At 40.1% G+C, this 21,481-nt stretch overlaps 1 protein-coding gene across 13 annotated transcripts in view; it reads right to left on the bottom strand.

Moving 5' to 3' along the window:
- NEO1 (neogenin 1) overlaps positions 1 to 21,481 on the bottom strand; it is a 2,116,015-nt gene that overhangs the window by 1,460,155 nt on the left and 634,379 nt on the right. For all 13 annotated transcript variants that reach the window (XM_044077666.1, XM_044077665.1, XM_044077664.1 and 10 more), the window contains exon 2: positions 7,104 to 7,421. In XM_044077666.1, the coding sequence (XP_043933601.1) occupies positions 7,104 to 7,421 (318 nt within the window). The remainder of the gene's footprint in view (positions 1 to 7,103; positions 7,422 to 21,481) is intronic.

Raw genomic sequence — 21,481 nt, 5'->3', positions numbered from 1 at the left:
AGGTCTCTTAACCCAGCTGCACAGGGATAAGAGACCTGGTACTCTGGTTGAAGAGACATCCTTAGGACAGACTCATGGATGGAACTTCAACCAGGGTACCAGGTCTCTTAACCCAGCTACACAGGGATGCACTCCCCACTTCCTTCTACAAGACAGAAGACAATGACTCTCCTGTGTCTGGTAAGGGCGCCTGAAAAGCCACAGAGGACATAGCTGACAACTGGTCCAGGATGGCTGAAGAGTCTACACCAGAGGGATCCAGAGGAAAAACAAAATAGGAACCAGTAATGGCCACAACAGTGTCGCCCACCAAAAGCTGAAGTCACAGACAGAGTCCACTGTGCTGGAAAGGGCTCCTTCTGTGTTTTCTTTTTCTTGGGTCTGGAAATAGGTAGAACCAAGAGACTGGCATGCTGTTCCATTGTTCTGCTGAAAATGGTAGACAGATTCCTGGTTATGGCAGCGACAGTCAGTGACAGTTAAGTTGGCAGAAGTACTGATCACAAGCAAAATACAAAATGACATTCCCAAAACACACTTGGTCCAAATAAAACACAGTGAGTCCAACAAAATAAGCACAAGGCACCCCCCCCCCCCACAAACAGAGATTAAAGCAAGCACAAAAAGTAAAAGCTAAAAGTAGAAGATAAATTGCTGGACCAGCCAGTCTCACGATAGTCCCCTTAAACATAAACTAAAAAAAAAAAAGTTTCCCCACAGAAATTAACATATATATGCTTTTTCCCCACAGGGAGGTTACCTGCCTAGCAATGGAAGATCGTAAACTGTTGATCATTTGAAGCCCACAAGAAAGAGCGCTCTCTGAGGGCGATAAAAAGTACAGATGTTTTGGTGCTCAGGCTATTGGTTTTCTCTACACAGGAGCAACTAACAGTCTGGGTCCATGCAGAAGAAACCTTAGGCTTTGGAAGACTGGTCAGCTGTTACATCCTTATGATATAACCCATACCGCTACGGCTGCTGGTAAATGGGGTCCAAATGCAGAGATAAGGCGGTCTAAATGGAGAGAAATCAGCAAGCAAAAGAGAGCAGTACTGCAGGAACTGAATTCATCCTCAAGTCTTGGTGAGTACCTTCACAAGGTGGACCTTGTTTTTCACAATATTTCACTAAGACGACACTGATATTCAGACTGTATTTTATACAGCATATACCATTAACAGCAGTAGGTTAAAAAAAAGATAGCTGGATGCACAATACCCAGAAAAGGAAGTGCCCAATCCTGGTAGGCCCACTGGTGCAAGGAATGGAAAAAATGGCAGCATAGAATCCTAAAGACATGGAAACATTCCTACAATATGGCCAGGCCAGGCCAGGCACAGGGGGAGGATGCCCCCTATTGTAGAAGGTAGTAGTAGTCCACCAAAATGGATAGGCCAGAAAAGAGCCATAAAGATAGAGTAGACTATTGAGGATAAGAAATTATGCATTGTTACTATTATGCAAGAAGCCCAGAATTTCAAGACAGAAGATACACAAAAAGAGAGAGAGAAATTGGAGGAAAGAAAAGTACATGCACAAGAAAAACTGTCAGACGCTTCAAATAAAAAAAAATGTGTTTATTAATACAACAGATTTGTGAAAAACATTATATAAACCAATAAACCTTGGGCCATTTGGAAAAATAAGAGACTGAGGAAGTGCAAAAATATAAAGAACAAAACCTAGAGATTTTTGAAAGTTATAAAAAAAGAAATATGGACATGGGAAAGAGAGATCTGATATGGTGCAATATTTATGCAAAGGATAAAAACAAATTAATCAATAAAAAAAGCAGCCCCAAAGATACTCAAAGATAAATACAAGCAAAGACATCCATATATGGAAATTTTCACAATACAAAAAATAGGATCACAGAGAGGAAATGTTGAGCAGAAGATTAGAAAAGCAGAAGTTAAAAAAAGTAGAAGCTGTAGTTGTGGAATACCTGTGAAGTGAAGGATTTAGTGCAGAAAGTCTAACATGGGTTATATCAGCATGATGGAACAGAGAGTCCCCCAAGTAAGGAGGAACAGGAGACATCTGAAGAAGAAATATGGACTTAGGATTGAAAAAGATTCAATATGGTGCAATATTTATGCAAAGGAGAAAGCAAAGCTAATCAATGCAAAAAGAGCAGCACCAAAGATGTTTGAAGAGAAATACAGGCAATGGCACCCGGATATGGAAATTTTTACAATACAAAAAATAAGAAAACAAAGAGGAAATGCAGAAAAGAGGGTTAGAAATGGAAAAGTAAAAGAAATAGAAACTGAGGTTATGGACTATATGCGAAGTGAAGGATTTAGTCTAAAAAATCTAATTTTGATAACACAGCAGGATACAGCAATGGAGGCCCAAATTAAGGAGAAACCAGTGGAGCAGGAAATATATGATCAGTTGCCATATGAAGATACTTTGGAGCCTTCCATAGGAAACCAGTACAAAAGTTCAGTTGGAGTTGCACAGTAAGGAAAGGAGCAGGAAACTGTGGCAACTCTGAAACAATCAATGTTGTGGAGTGATAGGACAGTGAGTCCCGAATGAAAAGAGCAACGGATGACACAGGATGAAATTGAAGAGAATGCGGTACAGGGAGATGCTCTGGAACTTTCTGCAGAATGCCTGCAGGAAATGGAGAACAAAGAATGTGTCCTTAGTTTGGAAGAAAATGATCTAAGAGAAGATTTGCTTGATGTAATACAGATGGGCCAGACATATTAAGATCAATGAAAGATACACACTACAGAAAGTCAATAAAACCCAAAAAGTTAGAAGTTTGATAAAACAAATGAACACAGTAATCAAGACTGTTCATACAGATTCATGAGATACAACATAATTAAATAGGATATATTACTGTGCAGCTAAACTAATAGCAGATAAAGTCTCTTACAACAAAAACACAGGGCAGGAAGGGAAAGGAAGGGGAGACATCAAATGTTATCATGAAGTATTGAATAGAGAAAACTATAAAGCAATTAAAACAAGAAGTGCCAGTGTTAGAAGAGTACAGAAGAGGGAACAGATCAACAAAAACACTCAAAGATAGACATGATAAAAACAGTGCACAATATCACAACAGATCGAGCTAGATTTATCATGCATCGTCGCAAAAAATAAACTGGAAATATCAGCACAGGCAGAAAAACACAGAAGACGTTCATATAAATAAAGAAAAAGTACTAAATAAACAATTTTTGATGACCCAAAAAAGCTTTATAGAGAATTAGGAAACAAGGCAAAAGCAATTAAAACGCCAACAAAAAAAAGAAAAAATAGATGCATTTTTGAGAAATATCTGTGAAGATCCTGTGGAAAATAAAGATGCTAAACAGACAGCAGTAAAAGAAATAAGAAGTTTAAATGCACAGGATATGTAATGGGATGAAAAAAAAGACCAGTGAGACTGAAACAAAGTTAAGAAAAACTCCTAATTGGAAAACCCCAGCCCCAGAGGCAGTATCTAACTTCTGGCTAAAAGTATTAACATCTTTACATGAAGATTTAGCCATGATTAAGAACTATTTGTATGCTCACCCCAAAAAGACAGAAACCTGGTTAACAGGAAAAACAATGAATGCTCCTACTTGACAGCAAACCTGCAAGTTATCCTAAAAACTATAGACCAATAACTTGCTTCCAGTGACCTATAAACTATACACTGGAACTGACGCTGACAAAGTTTATAGTCATTTAGAAGAAAACTCAATCATGGCAATAGAACAAAAGGGTAATAAAATAAAGTTATAGGGAACAAAGGATCATTTGTTGTTAAGGTCATAATGGAAAACTGTAAAAAGGAGAAGAATCTAAGTTTGGCATGGATAGACTACAAAAATGTTACAGTATTTCACATTCATGGATAAAAGAGTTCTTAAAAATGTACAAGCTACACCTTACTTTGATCTATTACATTACACTAACCACGAAACAGTGGCAAACCACTATGTAGTTAAGCCATAATAAAGGACAAATTATTATTCCAGGGATAAAAACCCAAAGGGGATATTCCTGGATGACTATCACCATTGCTCTTTTGTCTTGCCCTTAACCCATTAAGCTGTCTACTTAACAGATTAGGTCATGGCTACAATTTGGCTTCCAGAAAACAACAAAGTGTAAAGACTTATCTTCTTTTTGTGGACAATTTACTGTATAGTTCATCAGATGAGGAACTGAAAGCATAACTGCAAGTGATCAAAACTTTTTCAGATGACATAAGAATGTCACTTGGTCTTGATAAATGTACAAAAGCAACATTCAGAGTAGGAAAGCTGCAGTACCAAGAAGACATCAGTTTGGGACAAAAATGTCATATAAAAACTTGAGCAATAGGGAGTGTGTAAATATTTGGGACTTAATGAAGGATCAACAATAAAACAAGAACAGATGAGAATAAAACTTAGGAATATTTTAGAAAACAAATTAATACTAAAAACAGAGCTGACATGTAGGAACAAAGTCCAAGCTATAAACTGATTTGCTCTTCTTGTCCTAATGTAGTTTTAGAGTGACTGACTGGCCCAAAAAGGTGTTGGATAGGTTGGACAGGAAAAGGATGCTTCATGCTCATCAAATGATTTATAAAAGTCAGTGCATACCAAGGCTATATATTCCCCATTCTGAAGGAGGTATGGGCTTTCTCGAAATTGATTATATGTATAGATCTGTAACTGTAGGACGGCATACATATCTGCTGCCCTCACAAGACCCAAACGTACTGAAAGTTTTAAAACATGAGAAGTCTAAGATTACTTCCTTGCGTAGTTTAGCAGAAGCATATCGGTGTCAAGCGAGATTGGAAATCAAACCAAAAGTAGATAAAACTCAGACAGCAACTGAACGTGCCAAAAAAACAAAAGAAAGAATATAATGTGAAGGATCAGATGAGAAGGCAAGAAATGTAGAAAATGCATAAATATAGTTGCAAGCACAGAAAACTCCTGGAACAACCTCATGTTGATCAGGATCAAATGTAGGAATGGTTAAGGACAGGTGAATTTAAACCAAGAGATGAAAGGTTAATATTGGTGGCCCAACGGCTACATACACGCTGGTTTACTAAGTCCTTCGAACACGTGGGAGAAAGACAAATATAGGTTTTGTAAACAGTTGCACACCTTGTTTCTGGAGGTGATATACTAATGGCACAAGGACTGTATACTGAAAGGCATAATAATGTGGCAAGACTGTTGCACTGGGGATTGTGCAAACATTGTAACACTGAAGTAGTTGACAAGCACTGGAAACATGAGCCATAAAGCATTATAGAAAATGAAGTTTATATCACATTGGATCACCCATTATCAACAGTTCAAAAAACAGATGCGAGAAAAACAGATACAGCAGTCCACGAGAAGACAAAAATGGCATTGATCATTGAAACTGCTAGACCCAGTGACTATAGTGTCTTACAGACAGACTCACCCAAAGTCATAAAACACCAGGATTTGCAGGGAGAATTGAGGGCAATGTGGTAGGAGTAATAAGAGCAACAGGTCTTATAAAAAAGAACTTCCTATCGTACTTTGACAAATTACCTATACATGTAACTCTGTATGAAATTCAGGAGTTGACATTACTGGGCACATTGTGGGTCCTGCGAACAGCACTCCTGGCTAACATCAAAAATTGAAATAATACTAATTTCATGAACTTTGATCATACTTTGACTTAGGAATGAGGTCCATTCCCATCATGGTATTACAAACCAAAAGACTTGGAAAAATTAAAAATAAAACTAAGGCTACTGCAACAGCGATAATAAATATCTGCATTTGGTATTTTCTGGACACAGTCTGCAGCACACATTTCTCCTCTGTGGTTTCCTTAATTTTTATTTAGAACAAAAAGAGCTGGCCATCCCCCAGTCCTGGAAGATGTCTCTCCGGGACAAAGTAGAATACAAGGGCTGGGGTGTTATTTGCTGTGTGAGGGAAGGATACAGAAAACTGACACAGTCTTCTGTTCTCTGTCCAGGTTCTGGTCCTGAGGGCCTCTAGGCTTCCCTTTCTGCCATACCAGCTATGTTTTACAAAGGCCTTCTTCTCATCCCCTTGTTTCTCTTTAGTATTGTATCTACAGAATGGTTAGTACTTGAATAGACATTTTTATATTATACTTGGGTATAGATGAACAGAATAGCTCTTTCACAGTTGCCCTAATTTTACACTTTTATTCCTGTTTCTTGATGCCACACTTGAGAGGGGACTCCAAACAAACTTTTTGTCCAGTGGGCCACTGAGAAGTTGCACCTTCACACTGTTTGGCAGGTAATGAATCCACAGCTAAGCCAGTCTCCTAATCACACTCCGGGCAACAAGAAAGAAGAAAACTATCCCAAAGGGAGTACTCCTCTGCAGCACTGGATTCACAATCAAACAGATGAACTGAAAGCAATGCCAAAGAACAGACATGATGTCTGAAAGTGATAGCGACTGTGGCAAGAAAGAAACTGAAAATGGCGTAGACTGGCTCCTTTTATACCACAAGTGTGGCAACACTCCTTGTGGAGAGGAAGCCACATTGGTTTTGGGGACATAAAGGTTATATAACTTGGGCTGGACAATGGACCTTACTGGAGTCTAAACTTCTAAAAGTAAGCACTGCATCAGTGATTCACATGAAGAACATACATTAAATGCAAAAAGGAAAAAAGCAAGAACATGCTGTATTGCTCAGACTGGAAATTCATTTTTCACCTAGTTTAAAAAAATGTTAATAAATATTTAAAAAAAATAAAAATGTTTTCATGTTTTGCATCCCATATGAAGGTTAGTCAAACAAATTGCTGCATTCAACCTAAATGACTAGGATTTCACTGCCTGTAGCAAATTTTTGGTAAATCCTGGCACAAAGTGAAGAAAACATCCATCTCTAAGTTGTGCTGGATATCGAACACTTGCAGTCAAAAAAAAGTGTTAAGTAATGCCAAAACTCAAGTCCTGTGTTAAAACTCTTGATGCAAAGTCCTGTTCAAAACTATGAAAATGTAGCTCACAGCATTTCAAACTCTTCTCAGCAATTACCCAAGCTTTCTTCAGTTAACAAGATCTTGAAATGCTGAACACAAACTACAACTTGACTATAAAGAGACATACCTGCTACCTCCAGCCGTGCTGTCCTGCTGATGATGGTCCCAAGGGTGTCCACAGTTGCCACACACTGATAAAATCCTTCATCTGGTTTATTGTGTTTGGAATGCACCACACTACTAATTAACAAAGACCCATCAGGCAGCAGCTGGCGTCGATCATCTGATGCCAGAGTCAAAAAAGTCCCATCTTTTCTCCACTCAATTTTGGGGGGTGTTTCTGAGTGCGCTGAACAGTTCAGTATAGTGGGAGTGCCTCGAATTGCTAGTGTATCCGATGGTTCCACAGAGAAGTAAAGTGGAGTGAACCTTCTCACTTCAGACCCTGTGTAAAAAAAAATCAAACAAGAACATTTTAAAAAACTCGAAAATGAATACAACCTCAGTTTATTTCACAGTTCTTTAAACTGAAGAAGCAAAGGTGTAAAACTGCCTTAATAAAAAAATTAAACAAAGTACGCTGCGGTCTTCTGCTAAAAAGGGGACAAGGACAGGATCAAAGCAGTTCAAAACATTAATCAGCAATAAAGATGGAATGGTGCCTGCATTTCAAATGAAGCTGAATCTACCACCAAAGCACATGGCCAGAGGTCGACTAGTAATATTTTATTTATAATATTTGTCTCTGATGAACTCAACTAGAAAAACTATCTACAGCAGTGCATCTGAGATTGAAGTGTGTGGGTGTGTTAGACTGGATAGTTGTGCAAGCACAGGACTAGTGTTGCTCTAAAAAGTAGTACAGTTGAACAGTCAAATTAACATGATGGCAAATGTTCAAATGTGGTCACTCATCGCAGCAGATGTCACCTTACTTCAGAAGTCTTCATATACATGGTATAAAGCTGGTGTTTCCATGCCACCTTTGTTTTCTTTCTTCCCTCCCCTTAGATCATCAGCCTGGTTGAAAAAGCTGCAGTTACAGTAATTTCCCAGTGTCCCTGATCTGAGACCCAGAGTTTTCTAATCCTCCTTACGGACACCTTAACAATGAGACAGCACAGAGAGAAGAGACAAAAAAGGCACAAGGGTATCCACTCTTGTCCTGAGGGTAAGAGGGAACTTATACTGAAACAGTTAGCACACTTGAATGCCTAATATTATAGTAAATTGGCTACATAACTGTACTTGTGTTTCATGTACATCACTGCTGCCATCATAACTTCAGGCACTCTGAAAGACTTGCCTCCAATACCTGGCCAGACCTTCAAAGTTGTGTAGAATTTCTCCTCATTAATGCTGTCACCTTACCTCAGACATCTTCATGTACTTGGTATAAAGGAGATTTCTGCTTATGACATTTTTTGGTTTTTGCTTCCCCTTAGGTCAATGTCAGCCTGGGTAGAAAATGTTGCAGTTGCACTAATTTTCAACAGTCCCGACAGTACAGTTGTGTAAGAACTTACCATAACAGTAGATATCCTACTGATAACTACTGCATTACTGCACTACCCCTTGTTTTTTTTCTTTACCTTCCTTACTCAGGCTTCCCCTGTGTCTCCTGGCTTGAACAGTGCGAGGCTCTTGCATCTTAAATCTCATGTACCACTACAACACAGGCTTGGGTCATACATCAGCTCTATGATCATATGGAAGGTTTTAGGTTTGATATACTAGCTGGACATCAGGTTCCATTTGTGAGCTAACCCATCAGTACTGGAATACTGCAACAGTGATCTAAGGAAGGGCATCTCTGGATCGTAAAGGGAGTCACCCAATTCCCTGGTCTCACTTAGCTTCTCCTTATTCTGCTTCTTCTTCAAAAACACAACCTTGCAGCAAGTGTGCAAGTTTTTGAGTATAAAGCAAACTTAACAGAGCCACCAGTTTCTTTTTCTCAAGTATACGGGATTGCCATAACATCTGGTCCTGACGGTCTTGGGTCTGAATCCCTGGCAACTATCACAACTACTGCCCACAGTGTTTTAACTCTAAACAGCAAATAAACCAATCATAAAATCTTTATAAAGGAATCTGCCATCTGCAGGCACTCATATAAACTTTAACAAAGACAGATATTTTCTATACCTATGTTGTGCGCATGCCTTACAGATTTCTAGACCACCTTTTTTTGGATAACTTCAGATGACAAAAAGTTCTGCAGAAAGAATAAAATAGAAGGGACTCAGAGTGCTTACCTGCTCTGCTCTTTGGACAAAGACAGGACTGGCAAACAATGCACTCACTATTCAGAATGGCACATTTTTCATCTGCAAACATGGGAAGAAAGTACTAAAGATGGTAACGGGCATTACCTTTATACCAAGTACTCAAAGATGTCAACCTGAATGAGGGGAAGGGTGCTCATCAGATCTCAGCCTATGGCAAAGTTTTCATAAGTGATGACTGCAACGCTCACCCACTTGAACATCTCAAGTTAGGCTGTGCACTTAAGACTGAGACCAAGAAAGCAGACTGATAAAACATGTGGTGCATTTTTTTTACTATACTATCAGAAAACTTTCATTCAAGAACATTTGAAGTTCTAATTTCTCTTTCTAGTAATAAACTACTTCTAGCTACCACTTGCCATGCCATTCTGTACCACCAGCTGCTTCGGACCATTCAGTGAATAAAGCACTCCAGGTCCAATTATTCACATTTAGTCAGCCCTGATTAAATTACCAGTCCATGCTACATTCCCTGCAAAGACATCAAAGGACACAGGGTACCCACTCCTTTTGTTCTAGGTACTTTAGAGTTGGCAACCCTTTGAAGTATGGAGGATGGAACATTAGGGAACAATATTGACACTTTTCTAATACCTAGCTTTTCACACATACCTGATATCAAACTCATTAGAAATGTTGTACAATCAGCTATTTTGATTAGTTACACTATACTCTATATAATCCACGGTGGTGGTGGTGCTGCGGTAGCGTTGTCGCCTCACAGCAAGACGCTGTCCAGTTCAATTCTCAGCTAGAGCGTCTTCTGCGTGGAGACGTGCGTGAATAGGCGTACCTTCGTTGAAGGTTGTGCGTCAGGGCTGGTAACTTGGCACGTAAAAATCAACTACCAATCATTAGCGGACCGGAGTTCTGCTGTGGCAACCCCTAACTGGGAAAAGCCGAAAGACACAAACAAACACTATACTCTATATAGCTCTATCATTCACTAAACCATGACTGAAAATGACTCAGTTTAGGTCAGCCCACCTACATTTGACAATGAATAAAGAGGATGTCACAAAGACAAGCACTCAGAAGACTCCTTTGTTGGTCTATTGGTGTATCGGATTCTCATGGTCATGGGATAAGGCACCTAGATTGGGGTCTACTATACACATGTGACATAATAAAACACATGGTCTATATTACCAGTCAGGACACAGGACGACAACCCTCATCCTTTAAAACCATGAAGGAAAGCTGAACTTTGTCCACTCAATCGTTCCACTCTTTAGAGGAGTCCACTTTTGTTCCTGAACAAAGGCAAGGTGGTACCTCTGCATCACAAGGCCAACTTAAATATATGCTCTAAATGTTTTCCCAAAATACCCTAAATGCTCCTCCTAACAAAGAGATAAAAGAGGGTTGAAGATGACCACCTAGACCAATGCATTCCATACAATCAGAAAATGGGTAACAAAATGGGCACATAGAACACCACAAACGGTACTACAGTATTTTTACACTGAACATTGCATAAGCATGACAACACCTTTTTTGCCACTGGGCAAGAGACTGCGTCTAGCCAACTGTTGGTTAATGGATACAGTGCATTTCCTACACTAACTGGCTGGGTCACAATTGCCAGGTTTTCTGAAGGGCTGCCTAAAACACTGAATTATCTGCAGGTTTAAGGAAGAATTTGGTGATTAAGTAATCAGTCACTCAGAAAGATCTACTTGTTTAAAATGAGGTATGAAAACAGGAAATGTTCAGTGATAACAGAACCAAGCATCTTCATAGGCTTGAAAAATGTACAACACAACAATGCATGCTCCAAAACCAAGGGGAGAAAACATCTTGGTGAAAATTGACACACTACCTCTTACTCTACTGGCCTGTATAGACTTGGTGTGAAGCAGTAACTAATGCATTCAGAAGACAATTTATCAAAATGTTAATAAAACCTGAAGTAACAAGTCCATGTCGGAAAGCAATAAGACACACTAACAGCATTACTTCATAACCATGTACAACAGAACAGGAACTGTGCAAGGAAGATAAAAAAAGAATGCCAGATTTCAGGTGGGCTCTCTCTCAAGCAAGGCACTTAACCTCTATCCCTGCAACCTGCCCCGATAACTTCTATAACAAACTTTGGAAATGTTCCTAATCCCAAACAAAAACACAATTTTGTAACTGCCTAAAATTCTGTCAGGTGTCATTTTGCACTCTTCAAAAGACATGCACTCCTCACAGGCAATGCAAGACATTAAAATTATCAAATGGAGTCTACAATTTATGCAGCTGAAACAGTCAAGGAAAGCATGTGACAATTAATCAAAAATGTCTAGATCTGAAAATTCTGACAGCAGCTGATATATCACTGTAGGACCACAACCATGTAAAGAGTATCGTTAATTGTACCACTGGAGCACAAGTAATAAAAATCTGCAATGAGGCTGAGAAAAGGAACTTCATGAGCCGCGTGTGTGTCTGTGTCTAATAAACATAATTCACTCATTTAATCAGTTATTTCCCCATCTCTGACTTCATAAGAACTCTTGCTATGTTACTAAGGTCTGTCTCAACTCCACTCACCCTTGCAGTGTGTTTATTATTTCTCCACAGCTCTGCAACCATGGAATTATCATCTTCAATAAGGGGAAAGTCCCCCAATGGGGAGGAGGGAATAAGCAGGATATCACCCTCCTTTGATCCACTGTGATTGTGCCTTACTCCTTAACTTGGAAACTGTTCAATCGCCCACAGACAGAAGCTTACATGTACAGTATTTCAAAAGCTTACACACACACTATTTCAAAAGCTTACACACACACTATTTCAAAAGCTTACACACACACTATTTCTAGAAAAAGAAAGAGAATTGCTTGTGCTGGTGGCATAAAGGGATAAAGTCCTAGACAATGTGGAAATGGAGAAAGGAAATTTTACCAGCAGGGATAACTACAAGCAGGAGTATCCAAAACAGGTAAGAGGGGGCTGGAATTTACCTTTATTTTACATTTGTTGACCGGGAGAGTCCAAATGGATAACAAGTCCATTTCACTGGAGGCCCGGGGAGAAAAGCTCCAAGAGAACAATTTTTTTTTTTTTTTTTTTTTTTTTTTTTTTTTACAAAACATAGTTTTAAGGGCAGACTTTTGACATAAAACTTCCAGAGACTTTGACATACATATTAACTAACAGATAGGATACATTCGTTCTCTACAACATATTACATTTTAGAAGATATTCCTAAATTTAGGCTCCCTGTGATAGATTTACTATCAGAGTAAAAGCAGAGACGCGTAGAATAAGGCTCCAAGATAGCAGATGATGAACGCTATAGTTGAGATGGATAACAAATTGATTTACTATACGTCTTTGCCTAGTTTTAGTTGAGAAAGATAAACTGATTTACAATGTCTTCTCCTGGTTTTAGTTGCTTATGGAAAGCTCAACACTGCTGGAGTAGTTTTCCCCAACTCCTGGAGAGATGGGATGAGCAGTAGATTAACAGTCCTAAGTGGGTACAGTACTATGATTGGTTGACTTAGCAGAGTTACTTAAGTTAGGTGAAGTGTTCTAATGAGACATTAGGCAGGGGGGATACATGAGCACAGTCGATTATTCAAAAATTGAGTTTTAACAAGTTTCTTGAACTGTGATGGGGATTTGTTGTCAGTCACGTGGGCAGGAAGGGAGTTGCAGGTTTTTGCTATGCAGTGGCTGTAGACAGACTTACCAGCTTCATTGTTCTATTTGGTTACTTTGAGGTGGTTATGTGCACTAGACCTCAAGGGCCTAGTGGTTGTATAGGGTTGCAAAAGATTTTGTAGGGCTGGGGTGTTATCAGAGTTATGTATTATTTTGTGGATTAGTGATAGTTGATTAAAGTAGTAGTGGTAGTTCTAGCCAACTGAGTTTTTTTAGGCATTCACAGTGATGTGTTCTGACAGGAGAGGTTGTAGCAAATTTGGCTATCTTATTATAACAATTATCAAGTTTGTTTAGGTTGCATTTGCGGAGATTTGTAAGCACGGGGGGAGGCATAAAGTAGGGTGGATAGTAGGCGAGTCCTCGCTATTATAGTTTTGGAGTGGTCAGTGAGGAATTTTTTATTGCGATACAGTAAGTCAAGTTTATGTACTTTTTTATGGTTATAGAAATATGTAGGTCAAATCTAAGGTGATTATCTATTTCAACCCCTAAGAGTTTGGTATGATTTGTGGGGGTGATTGTGGTCTTGTTAAAGGAGGAGATGAAGAAAGAATCAGTGGGAGATGTGGCTCTGTTTTACTTGGCTTCAGAATGAGCTGGAAAAAATCAGCAACGTAAGCAAGGTACTGGGAGTATACAACTAGAGGGGGGGAATACAATAAAGTGGGATGAGACCAACTGCAAGTTTGGGCTGCAGGTTAGAGAATGGCCTCCCTTCCAGGAAGTGATAACAGTATGTGCAAAGAGAAAGGGATATGTGAGTGACGCATGAAAAGCCAGCTGTGGTCGAGTTTTTAGATGAGGCTGTAATGGAAGCTTTTGTTACGAAGTGATTAGTACAGTGTTTAAAATATTGCAGGAAAACTATAAGAAGCAATCAGAGAAGGGTGAAAAGATCGGGAAAAGAGAATGGAAAGGCAGTTTACAAAGGAGTAATGGGATGGCAGCTATATAGCGCCCAAATCTGCAACAAAGTCCACAAGGTTTAGGATTTTAGCTTGGAAGTATTTACATGTGTATTTTTCCCACAGATAGACATAAAAAAATCTGCAGGTAGATAAATGCTTGAAGTGTGATGGGGAGAGAGGTAATTAGGAACACAGCTTTTGGAAATGTAACAAGTTGGCAGAAATTCAAATTTTCCTACAGTATGCTCTGTCAGAAATGCTGGGGGAGCAAATTAAATTATGTGGCCGATTCATATGTGAAGACATGGACACTATGCTTGTGTAACCCACTGCAGAGCTTTCCCTGGGCGTACATAAGGGGTGGGTTTGGAGGAGAAGCACAACCCTTGGCAGTAGCATGACTGGTTCAGATGCTTTAATCTCCTCAGTGGCTCAGAACATGACTAAGAGCTAGTCTAGGGAGTGACTTGGTCAGATTCAGAAGATCTGATGGGTGAGAACAGGCTCTTTGAGGAGCCAAAACATCTGTCTAAAGGAGAGAGAGAAAAAAAGAACACTGCCTGCTTGTTCCTAGAAGAAATTCTTGAACGCCTCCACATCTTAATTTAACTACTATGACAGTCGCTCCAGTGCTGGACAGAGAAGATAAAAATTTCCAAGAACGGCCATGCCCATGGACATCTGCTACAGACACCTTCAGTCTAGCAACAGCAGCTGAGGTTTTACATATGTAAGGAAGATAAAGCAAGCTTTAACCAGATTCGTTGTTTACTTTTCAGTTGTTCCTAAACATAGTGGAAAAGGTGGATCTAATATCAGCTGGACTTGTGATTTTAGCAGGAGAAGCTGCCTGGAGACTTGTGAGTTTCATGAGCTTTCACTACCTTATGGCAGCATACAAATATTTTAGCATCTCCTCCAAATCTATGCAAGACCAGACAGAGAAACATGAAAACAGGTTAGCTTCATCCTTGTCACTACTGTAAAAGCACAATAATGCAAGTGAATTTCACTGATGCTATAAAATTTAAAAATTTGAAATTAACGCTAGAAAAATAAACTGATACTTCTGTGCATGCATGCATGACACTATTAGAATCAGAACAGCTGTCTACATGGTTCATTTAATGCAACTCCTTTCAGGCGAACTACTGTTGGACTGCACTTTCTGCACTGGATCTCAGATTATCCTGTAGTATTTTGGGGTGGTGCAGAGTGAGACCCCTGCATCTCTGGCTGGCCAGAGCCTTAACTGGTTTGTTCTGTACTGCAATTAAGGTCTTCCGTGAAGGGATGACTTTGGGATCTTTGTGACTGTGGTGGCAGCAGACAGTTTTGGTGGTACTCTGGTAGAAGTGGTGCAGGTGGCCCACAATTGCAGCTGACTCCCTGGGTCATGTTCCTGTGGCACACTGTCAAGGTAATACAGGAAATAAACCAGGCAGATGAAAAAAAATCAGACAGCACATGAATGTACTTAAAAAAATAAAAAATAAAGAATATAAGAAAAGGGACCAAGTTAGAAAAAAAGAACAGTGGAAAACCCATAAATATAGTGGCAAGTAGAATGATCTCCTGGAACAACTTCATGTTGACCACGATTTGATGCAAGAATGGTTCACGAGAAGTGACTGAAACCAAAAGGTGAAAGGCTAATAATGGCAGTCAAGGATGGTGGACTACATACATGCTGGTTTACAAAGTCCATTGAAAAGATGGGAGAAAAGAATAAATGCAGATTATGGGGAACAGAACTGGAAGCAGTATTACATTTTGTTGCAGTGTATGACATACTCATGGCAGAGGGCCTGTTTACTGAAATGTACAATAATGCAACAAGACTGTTTGTTGCACTGGAGAATGCGCAAACACTACAATACAGAAGAAGCTGAGAAGCAGTGGAACCATAAACCACAAAACATTAGGGAATGATGAAGTTTATATCACATGAGATCACCCATTACCAACAGTTCAAAAAAAAAAATGATGTGACAAAATCGTACATAGCAGTCCATGAAAAAAAAAAAAAAAAAAAAAGACACTGATTACTGACTCTTATGTACAGAGACAGACGGTTATAAAACACCAGGATCTGAAAGCAGAAAGAAGAGCAATGTGGAAGAAAAATACCAAGACAGTTCCAAATGTAGCAGGTGCAAGAGGTTAAGTAAAGAATTTACAGTCGTACTTGGGTATACTACCAACATATGTAACCCCATATGAATTACGGGAGGCAGCAATATTGCACATGCTGAAGAGAACTTTTAGTTAACATCAGAGATTAAAACAATACTAATTTCCTGAACTCTCATCTTCCCCGGACTTACAAATAGGGTTCCATTTCCATCAGGACATTGGAAACCAAAATGACTTGGTGAAATTAAACCAAAAAAGGAAAAGATATGAGGATGCATCAGTGGAATCGGGGCATCTGTTGATAACAGGATGGAGGGCGAGTCCAGATGCAAGGAAGTGATGCGGGAGAAGACGGCTAGCTAACTAAAATTGCAAGCATGGCAGAACAACGTCTATGAGATGTGATGGAGAGCTAGTCAAGCTCTGGTGTGTATGTGGGGTGTATGGGTAAAGGAACCTGTGCCGCCTGCACTAAAATGTTTAGACTAAATGGCTGACATTGAAACAGGAGTTTCACATTTTACAAAAAAATATTTTACAAACGACAGAGGCAGACATGGATGGATGGATTTAAGTAGCATGGTGACAGCAGGGAGGAGTCTGGCAGGTGCTGTGGTGCCATTTCACATGGGGGTGGTGTTAGCGGCCTACACTGGCAACTGTGCTATACTCCTGTGCTACATCTATCTGAAGGAAAGTGAAGGAAGGTGTGTAAGTAGACTAATGCAGGCTACTGACAGGATGGCTGGACAGTCCAGTTAAACAGGAATACTGCCAAATGAGTGGGGTGGTTCACAGACTGAATATATAGAAGCGCAGCTTTTACAGTATGTGCAGGGGGTATTGGTCAATACCTGAGAATGCATGTGGGTGCAATGGTGAATGACGTGTTAATGGAAGGTCAAGTGAAATGTGTAAGAACACAATCTCTGACTGACATGAAGATACGTTTTACATAACAATGTCTTAAAAGGTACAACGAGGGTGAAGAATGAATAAATGTCAACAGCAATTACTTAATAAAACAAGTGAGGATTAAATAATCCACTTTCATTCCTATTCTTCCATTACTGTGCGGCACCAATGTGCAGAATATCTGCAATAATGTCTCTACTTTAAAATGGTAATTATTTAATTCTATTTGGCTCCTCACGGGCATAGAACATGCCAAAAAAAAAAAAAAAAAACACACAAGCAAAACAAAAATCATATAGTATTTACCACACTGAAGACTTTTTTAAACTCCTGGCAAAAGACCACAGTAAAGAACTTCTCGAAAGCCGACTTCACACTTCTAAAGACTAGTGTGGTCTCCTTTAAGGCCCCCGAGCCGACGGAAAACAGTACTCAAGCCGCTGAATCACTTACAAATGCCTTCTACCAGCACCTGCAGGACTGCATGGATAAGGCAATCCCAAGCAAAACAAAGACTCTTTGTACCAAAGGCAAGCGTCCACTCTGGTGGACCCCAGCCATAAACAAACTCTACAACAAAAGGAGGAAGCTACTACAAGATAGAGCAAAATCCTTAAAAGGTAAGACACCCTTGATCACTATAAGTAAAAAACTAAGAGCTCTCATAAAATCATCCAAAGCAAATTTTGAGAGAAAATAGCTAAAGACTCAAAAGACAATCATAAGGCCTTCTTTAGCTATGTTAGAAACCTGGGAGGAAACTCCCAGATATGCTCAGAACTAGTTCAAAATGATGTGAAGATTACTGATCCTACAGACATTGCCAACATACTGGCTGACAGGTTCAGTGCAAACTTCTCCCCCCAAAGGAGAGATATCTATACCAAGCGATTGCAGCCCCCAAACATCTCCAACGCCCAAGTGAGAACTGCTCTCCAAAGCAAAAACACAGCATCCATGGGACCTGATGGTGTCCCCGGCTGTGTGCTCCATGAACTCAACGAGGAATTAAACCCACAGCTAGGACAGCTGTTTAATCATAGTCTTACCTCTGGATACGCACTCAGGAGTGGTGCACTGCAACTGTGGTCCCACTTCACAAAGGCGGTGCCTCCACCGACCCTGGAAATTACCGCCCATTAGCTTGACAAGCCTTATCTGCAAAGCCATGGAGAGGATCATAATGGACCTCATAAATAAAGACATAGGGAATTTGCAGACTTTGGATCCATCCCAGTTTGGCTTTGTCAAAGGCAGATCATGCCTTCTAAACTTGGTTGACTTTTTCAAACAGTCACCAAAGCCATTGATGAGGGAAAGGCAGTCCATACAGCCTACCTCGATCTGGCGAAGGCCTTTGATACAATACCCCACTGGGTATCATTGAAAAACTCATCAGCTTAAATGTTAACCCATACATCACAAGATGGGTTGCAAACTGGCTGAGTGACAGAACCCACAGGGTCAGAGTTGCTGGCGCCATGTCAGACTCAAAGCCTGTCACAAGTGGTGTACCACAGGGCTCAGTCCTGGGCCCACTCTTGTTTGGCATCTACTTTTCCAAGTACAAGCAAACACAGGAGGGTTATGGCTGACAAAGTTTGCAGATGACTGCAAACTGGGCCATAGTAGAAAACACATCTGACACAGATATCCTTCAGAAGGGTCTCACAGAAACGGATAACTGGTGCCAGAGCCATGGCCTAAAGTTAAATGCCAAAAATGCATAGTCATACCCTTCGGGAAAAACAAGGTTACCCCTAGCTACCAAATAGGTGGCAATCCACTGAGTACAGAAGAAGTTATCAGGGACCTGGGGACCCAGGTTGATAGTAGTCTGTCATTCGACACCCATGTAGCTAAAGTAGTTAGGAAGACCTTCTACATTGCCCACCTTATCATGAAGGGATTCTCATCTAGATCAAGGGAGGTCATAGTCTCCTATACTCATCACTCATCAGACCAATGATTGAGTACAATGCCCCATTCGGAATGTATCTGACCCGACACTTGCAGCAGCTGGAGAGGCCACAAAAGTTCCTCACCAAAAGGATAAAGGGTCTCAAACATCTGTCCTATGCTGCCCGACTGAAAGAACTCCAGCTCTATTCAGTCGCTTACCGCTTGCTCAGAGGTGACCTTTGCCTAACATACAAGGCCATGTCAAACCCAGATTTGATGAATATGCTTCACCTCAAAAAATCTAGATCCATCAGAGCCACAAGGGCGGGAGACTTAAACCTCGACACGGCTATTAATAGGACGTGCTGGAGGGACAGATTCATCACCCAAAGACTCCCTATGCTGTGGAATAAAATCCCGGTATATGTGAGGCAGAGCACCTCGCTGGCCTTGTTCAAGAGAAATCTTGACCAATGGATGGGAGATCGCAGATATACCCCAGGGATTACCTCAGTGTCACTGCTCAACAGAGGCACAGCAAAATAATGGGTATAGTTCCCCATACTAAAGGGGTGGCGTAAGCCACAAAACTATGGGCTAGGCTTGTAAATGCCCTCGGGCAGATAGCCTAGTATGAACCTATGAACCTATGAACTCATTTCTTAGAATATTTGTTTCAGGCATCAATGTAAAGTGTGTTCATGTTATTAAGTACTGATCCAAGCACACAGTGCATTACACAGGATTATTTAATAAATGCATCATTGTATACAGCCCCACAGTTGTAACAGCGGCTGCAAGTCTGCAGCTCAATACAAGGAACATGATTACTTACTGCATTTACTCAAAACAGCTTTCCTGGGACACAATGTAGAAGGTATGTGCACATACGGCCCTTGTGTTTCAGATAAGCCAGAACAGAGCAGGAGAGGAAAAAGCTACCAGTGTAAAGCTAGACCAGGGAATTCGACACTTGTCTCTATTGGTGATTATGGCATCCCAGAACTGTGAGGAGTACATACAGAGTTGATCCTTAACAACGAATATGTAAATGCCTCCTTGCTCCTAAAAAATCCATTCTTTCTTGTTATGTAGTGACCGCTGGGGTACAGCTAAACATTGTCTAATATGTACAGTAAGCTCCAACATGCTACCCCCTGAAACTCCTCCTTACATCCCACAAGTCTAGCCTGGTAGTTGGACATGGCTTAGCAAAGCTCAAAGACATGCCAAAAAATAAACTGGCAGTCTTCTAAACTGCCCATGTGTGCGTCATTCTTGCAATGAACTGACATTCCATACAATACTGGCTCTCTGCTTTATACCCAGTCCTCACTGAAACAGGGTAAATGTCCTCTAAAACCCTGCACAGGATAAGCGGGTATAAGAAAATGAATGAATAAGAATTATGACTGTCATCTACAGCCAGACAGGAATGAGACAGCAGTCTATGTTACCTTGAGATGTCCTAAGAGATGCAAGACTGATCCTAATGCAAAATATAGGGTAGCTAAGACACCACTGCTATATGGCTTTGCTGACCCACCCATAAAAATATCACTTGCTGACATACTGAACTGCTTTTAAAATAAAGTTGCACTACCGTGCATTAACATACTGATTACAGAGTTTTGTTTCTGTAGCTCTGGAATATTTGCTTTCTGAAAGTATGGGCACTGATCTTCATCTCTGAAGAGTAAAAGAGTCACGAGAGAACAGAGGCAGCCAAGGAATTTACCCGTCAAACGTGCAACACTGCTTCAGGTGGTATAACTTAAATCCTTACTGGCTAGTAATTATGTTATGAACTCTACGGACTACTGAACAATAGACAAGGCTTGGTACAAATACAATCTGGCAGCTGTTAAAAAAGTAGTAAGACACAAACTTTTCACCTGAAACAATAGGTCACATTTGATACTGTATTCTCAAATTTCACTAGTGTGCAGACATACAGAGTCTGTTCAGTTGCATGGCATTTTCTCTTCTAGCAGGTGAGACGTTACTTTATAAGCAGTCATGTACAGAGTAGATAAGGACCCCTAGGGACACCAACACATCTACAGTGCCTGTAAACACAATAAAATTTTGATGTGATTTATGCAAGATACACCTATTGCTGTAATCCAACCCAAGAGTACCGGTATCCTTTCTCTTGACTCTTTGCAGGACTTTGGATTATCTTCTTTCATGCATTTCAAGCTTTACTAGGCTTCTATACCACCAGACACAGGCCCAGTGATGACTCACTATGAGAAAAAGTCTGAGACAGTTCACAAAACATTTAAACAAACAATAAGCCCATAATAATCATAATACTAATAATAATAGCAACAATAATAACAGCAACAATAACAACGCTAATTTGTTAACCAGGTAAGCCCACTAGAAAGAGTACTATTTCAAGAGCAACCTGGGAGCAATGTCTGGTTAAATGAATTGCTCAAGGTCAAACAGCAGACAAAGGAAGGCTAAGAGAAATGAACATTGTACCACAGGAACTAAAGCTCGCAGCCTTAATTAACCAACCCTCTGTGCCAACTTGCCTTCTTTACATACCTCTCAACCTCTTAATGCAAAAAATCTGGAAAAACCTTGACAAAGTGGGGGTACAAATAGGGACATATTTTAAATATTGCTCTTATAAACTTTTAGAAAGTTGCTAGAGTAACAGGATTTGTTTTAATATA

The sequence above is a fragment of the Protopterus annectens genome, chromosome 7.part0, assembly GCF_019279795.1.
Source record: "Protopterus annectens isolate FY-2018-M chromosome 7.part0, PAN1.0, whole genome shotgun sequence".
Classification (NCBI taxonomy): Eukaryota; Metazoa; Chordata; order Ceratodontiformes; family Protopteridae; genus Protopterus; species Protopterus annectens.
The sequence above is the reverse complement of the archived record's forward strand: the minus strand, read 5'-3'. Positions and strand labels throughout refer to the sequence as shown.